Genomic DNA, 5,187 nt, shown 5'->3' with positions numbered 1-5,187 from the left:
TATTATGACACTTTTATATTTTATATCCCATCTCCCATCTATTCATTACACTGCCCTCCATCAATTTCATTAGAGAAAAAGAAGGAAGAAGGGAAAAAGAAACGAATAGGTGGTAGATCTTGGGTGGGAGTAAATAGGAAGGAAAGATGTCAAGAATGACTAATCTATTCTAATATGTACAGAGATGAATACGGTTCGAGTACTACGATTGGTGATATAAATATTAACAATAAGTAACAAAAAGCATCGAATCGCGTGCACTGAATTGCTTGGAAAAAACATTTATTATTATTTCACAAAAACCTTGGAACATCGCGCGTCGAGGTATACGAAATGAAGAAATGATGAAAAGAAGAATATTATCAAAACATTTCTATCTGTGATTTTTTCGAATTTTTCTTTTTTTATTATCATTAAGTTCATTGTTCGTCACGCTGCACCCCACTCTCTATCTTTCGCGCACACTCGCTTTCTCTGTCATTCTATCGCTTTCTCTCTCGGTTAACAAGTCGCGATAAAAATTATTTTTATTTTCAACTATTCTGTAACAAAAGGCAGGCGAAGTCCACGCCGACTCTGACAAAGAATCGACTGACTTAATGCTGTCGTTCCGTGACTTCGTTTCGCTCTCTCGAATTCGATACTATTTTATGATCAGGCTTCACCAACCCTTCGTTATCCATTCTACCTATTAATTGAATTCCCATACGCGCGAAGGGTCGCGCGAAATCGATCGAGAAAAAATGGGTTGGTGACTCCCGATTCGACAAAGTCCGTCAACCGATTCGTTCATTTAAAAGAGAAACGACATGAAAGTTTCAACGCTTTTTTCTCTTCCCTTCCCTTCCTTGCATCAGTTATCTTCCTCAAACTTCTCATACATCTCGTTGTACTCTATTGATCGTATACGATTACTGTACGTATAAAATATACATTAGTCGACTTTTACAAGTGGAACGAATAAATGATGATTCGCTCTGCGAAATGAACGAAGCGATTAGCCGACCAAATGGCTTAGAGCTTTTCGCAATGGTCTCTATGTGGAAATGCCCGTGAACAGTGCCTTCGATTCTTGAGATAAAACGACTGACTTGACTGACGGTCGGCCGCGTAATAAAACGAAGGAAAATCGCTGTTATCCTCGCCCTAGCACATACGCACCTTTTCGCCTGTAGAGCTCGGCCGCGAAATCGCCGATATACATTATCATAGGTGGTTCGCGAAATTAAAATGCTTTAAGGCAGTATGTGTAAGTTGTCCTAGGAAATTTATTATAAATAATCACATTTCTTCTTTCTTTTTCTTCTTTATCATTTCGTTCACTATACAAGGCTCCGCGTTTGTTTCTCTTCCTCGCGCCTCTGTGTAATATGGCTCATGAATCGCTTTGTTTCCCTATCTTTTCTCCAAAAATAACAGCGCCTAGCACCCCGAGTTCCTAATCCCACCCACACACAGGAAACCCCCGCTTTTGAACTCCTTCTATCATCGTTTCAATTTCTTTTTTACGAAAGAAATCCCTAAACTAACAAAAATAATTAAACAAGCGTCAACAAAAGCGTACATACATCTTTCATTTCCTTTCTTGTTTGTTTGTATTGTATTTGATACGCGTTTATGTCTCTCTCTTTTATTATTGATTGTATACAACTTCCCTTTTTTCAGCTCCCGAGCTTGTTTGTGTTCCGATATATTTATATGTACTCGCATATATTTTTACTCAATGTATCGTTTCTCTGTTTCTCGTAGGGTTTTTTGCACCGTTCCAAAGCCCAGCCCCGGAATTCAATTATCTTTCGATTAACTTGTACATGTATATTTATACATACATATATATATATCTTACTTTTGTGTTCGTTGACGTGCGTTACCGTTGAGCGAAACGATTTTACTCTCAAAAGGGACATTCCAAGCGGAATCGTTATTTGGAAATACTTCTCGTTCGCTTAACTTCACGAATTATACGCGTACGCGCGAATAATGTGTACATTTTTTCTTGTCCGTGCTTGTCATGTTCGGTACCCGAGTGCCTTAATCTATTTTCGTGGTATTTCGAAGACGATCGATCGTGGCAATTAAAGCATGCACACTAAATGGAAACAGCACCGTATCGCAAAAACAGAGCAATCACGTAAAATTTCTCGCGTGACAATTCCACAGCTACCTCAACTTCTGGTCTGCCTAGCGAACAATAGTTCCCTCTGTCGGTATGATATAAGTAGATTAAAAAATTAAATATAAAATCAGTACTAAATGTTTGAGCATTAGTTTCGTACGAAAATAAACCTCCTCGAGCACGTTACTTCTTATCAATACGAAAGATGCATTCGATATTTGATGATAGGCAAAAGCGAATTCGCGATTCGACTTCCTATCAAACGAAACAGATTTCACGACACTTGGGCTGTCGAAAGCTGGAACATGTACGTAATCGATGCGCACTATGATACATCTTTTTGTTGTTGCGTTCTATTCTAGAAAATGTATTTTATAGCGCAGCTGGGCCACGAAACGGAGAGAGGCGATGACGTAATTATATTGATTGTTTTTCGTTTGATTGAGTCAGAGGAGAAGCTTTCAGCTCTGATCTTGTGAAAGGGCACCATACTTATTACCCAGAGAAAGTTTCGGCGCTTGAGCTTGCGCGTCTGGCATACTGTACGATCTGCTTCCCCCTTTGTTGCGTACTTCTTCGAACGTACCTTCGTCTCGTTTCCTGAAACAAAGATACCGCCAATTTGTTAAATTTAGTTTCATCCAGATTGTAGCAGCAATAACTTATGACTTTTTCTTACCGTCTACCCCATGGTCCACTGGATTCAACACCTGGTTGCTGTTTAGAATTCAATGTTGGGAAGTACTCTTCGCTATGTATATCGGGTGCAATGTTTTTCCCTCGTTGTCTGGGACTAGCAGCTACAGGTGGCATATTTCTTAAATGAGGTGGCTTATAACTACTTCCTGCAGAAGTAGTAACAGGTGGAGGGGGTGGCGGTGGTTCTACTACTTCAGGTTGTGGAGGGAGTTCAGGCTTCTTCCATGGCCCTGAGTGCTTAGTACCGCCTTCCCCAGATTCTCCATCGGAGCTATTATCTCCTGTACCTTTTTCATCGTCTGATTCTACATCGAGAGATTCATTAAGCGTTAGGTTCCCTATTTTCAAGCCTGTATAATCCTTCTTCTCCTCTTCGAAATCTCTCCATTCATCTTCATCCTAAGAATAATACAAAAAATAGCGAATTGAATACTATGCTGTTGAACATTAGTCCAATAAAAAAAGACGTAAGGATCTAAAGGTAAAATTATACCCATAATTGTGACGTTTTATAAAAGAATATTAAATCTCTTTTTAAAAAATTTTTTAAGCGCGAACGAAAGCAAGGAGTAGGTAAGTTATTTTTTTTGGAAAAAAAACTACTTAACGAGAAAACAATCGCCAGCGATAATAATCTCGAACAGCTGCTCCGTGTCAGCGGGTTAAGTGCAGGAAATGCCCGCGTCCGCATAACGATCTAATTATATAACGAACGATCCGATCTTTCAGTAACAACGGGGCATCGATCGCATTAAATCTCCGCGAGTTTACGAAAGAGTATATTAATTTGAGCAATCGCAAGAATGACGTTTGCACGAACAAATATGGCAGCGACCTGTGAACATCGTGATATCTGCTATTCTAGACGGGCAGTCGACGCGGTTCGAGGATTGAAATGGCAACGAAAGTTGGGTGGAAGGACGCTAGGAAACGGAACAAATGTTCACCTCGGTCTGTTGGGTCTCCTCTCCCTCAGGGTTCAATGGTTTGTCTTTCGATTTCGACTTTCCCAACCGCTTTCCCGTCTCCTCCAATTTCTTCGCTATCTCTTCGGTAGTCGTGAACTTCTTCCCCTTCGCTTTTTTGCGATCCTTTTTCGCGAAAAAATCGTCCAGGTCAGCCATCCTGCAATGACTCTCGCGGTGCTACGCGCGATTATTCGTCGGAAAAGCGTTTTCTGCCCACAACGAGGGAGCACGAGGAAGAGCCTCAACACAGAATGATCGCAGGCACCGCTGCTGTCCACATGGGCTTGTCTTGGCCGGAAGTCACAGAGTCACTTCCAAGTCAATGCAGTATCCGAACGCGATCCAATTTTCCACAAAATACACTTTTCACCGCAAAAAACGCACAGAGAAATCGCACTAATGGATAACGCGTCCCTTTCGTGACTATATTCCAGCTCGATTCTATGGAACATCGAGAAATTCCTTAAGAACCAGCGAATATGTGGCGCTGATGTCTAGCAGAAGACTGATGCAAAAAAAATCCACGGGTTACCTAACCTAAAAACACGTTTGCGTCCTATGGAATAATGCAGACGACGAAAGCGTTCGAAGGAAGCTAGGAAAAGCTATCGCATTCACGTCTCACAAATCGAGATCACGTCCCACGAAAACGGGAAAAGGACTAACACGCAGGAAGAACGCGACGTGCGCAGAGGTTAATTGATCCACGATTAACGCAAGTTTCGCGTGTCGTTGGTGGCGCCACTAGTTTTCTCTTTTTCACTTCCGGTATTTCAAATCACATTTGTGATACTTTACTAATGTTTGCCAAAGAAAACTAAAAAACATATAAATTAGTTCTTTAATACAATGAAACAACTATAAAATTGTCTTCTACGTAAAAATATCTTACTTGCCATTATTGTTATAATTAAAAATGAATGTATGTAATCTTTCGACTATGCTAACGTGAATGAAACATTATCTAAATGACAATGGTCTTCCGAATTTTCGAACTTCTGCAACTACAAAGACGTGCTTTCTAATCATAAGAATTTAAAAATCCAGAGCAGAATTATTGTACGAGTAGAATACTTTGAAACTGGCGCCACAGGCAGCCCCACTCGACTGTGTACCAAGCGCTACGCAGCCGCAGGCGACAAGAGAGGAATATATAGAGGATCCCTTTCTTGAAACGGCAGTAATCGTGTCTAGCCTTGCCACAAACCAACTAGGACTGGCGGTGTCTCCTATCCTCGTGCCGGCGTACTACAAGCTTCGCGCTATTTCACCTGCCTGTGGTAGACGCTCTCTCTCGGCTAACATTTTGACAGTCCTCGACAACGTGATCTCGGGGCAACCGAACAGTGGCCAGCCAGGCAGCTCGCTCTGTCGTGTGATCGCAAGGGAAACGGACTTCGACTG

The 5,187-nt window shown here is 41.3% G+C and overlaps 1 protein-coding gene across 1 annotated transcript; it reads right to left on the bottom strand.

Annotated features, from left to right (window-relative positions):
* Nucleotides 1-1,250: 1,250 nt before the first annotated feature.
* LOC143183521 (protein CDV3 homolog) lies at nucleotides 1,251-4,220 on the bottom strand. Its single transcript, XM_076385072.1, has 3 exons — nucleotides 3,763-4,220; nucleotides 2,796-3,214; nucleotides 1,251-2,716 (listed from the first exon to the last, which is right to left on the bottom strand). The coding sequence occupies exons 1-3, from the start codon at nucleotides 3,937-3,939 to the stop codon at nucleotides 2,578-2,580; spliced, it is 735 nt and encodes a 244-aa protein (XP_076241187.1). The 5' UTR covers nucleotides 3,940-4,220; the 3' UTR covers nucleotides 1,251-2,577.
* Nucleotides 4,221-5,187: the final 967 nt, after the last annotated feature.

This window comes from Calliopsis andreniformis, chromosome 9, assembly GCF_051401765.1.
Source record: "Calliopsis andreniformis isolate RMS-2024a chromosome 9, iyCalAndr_principal, whole genome shotgun sequence".
Lineage (NCBI taxonomy): Eukaryota > Metazoa > Arthropoda > Insecta > Hymenoptera > Andrenidae > Calliopsis > Calliopsis andreniformis.
This window is presented reverse-complemented; position numbering and strand designations above follow the sequence as displayed.

What these genes read in the sequence shown, in the direction of transcription:
- LOC143183521 (XM_076385072.1), bottom strand. Translation starts at nt 3,939, where the DNA reads ATGGCTGACCTGGACGATTTTTTCGCGAAAAAGGATCGCAAAAAAGCG. An exon ending in AGGAGACCCAACAGACCGAG is followed by an intron (nt 3,215 to 3,762) that starts GTGAACATTTGT and finishes TATTATTCTTAG; the next exon opens with GATGAAGATGAATGGAGAGA. An exon ending in AGTGGACCATGGGGTAGACG is followed by an intron (nt 2,717 to 2,795) that starts GTAAGAAAAAGT and finishes TCTTTGTTTCAG; the next exon opens with GAAACGAGACGAAGGTACGT.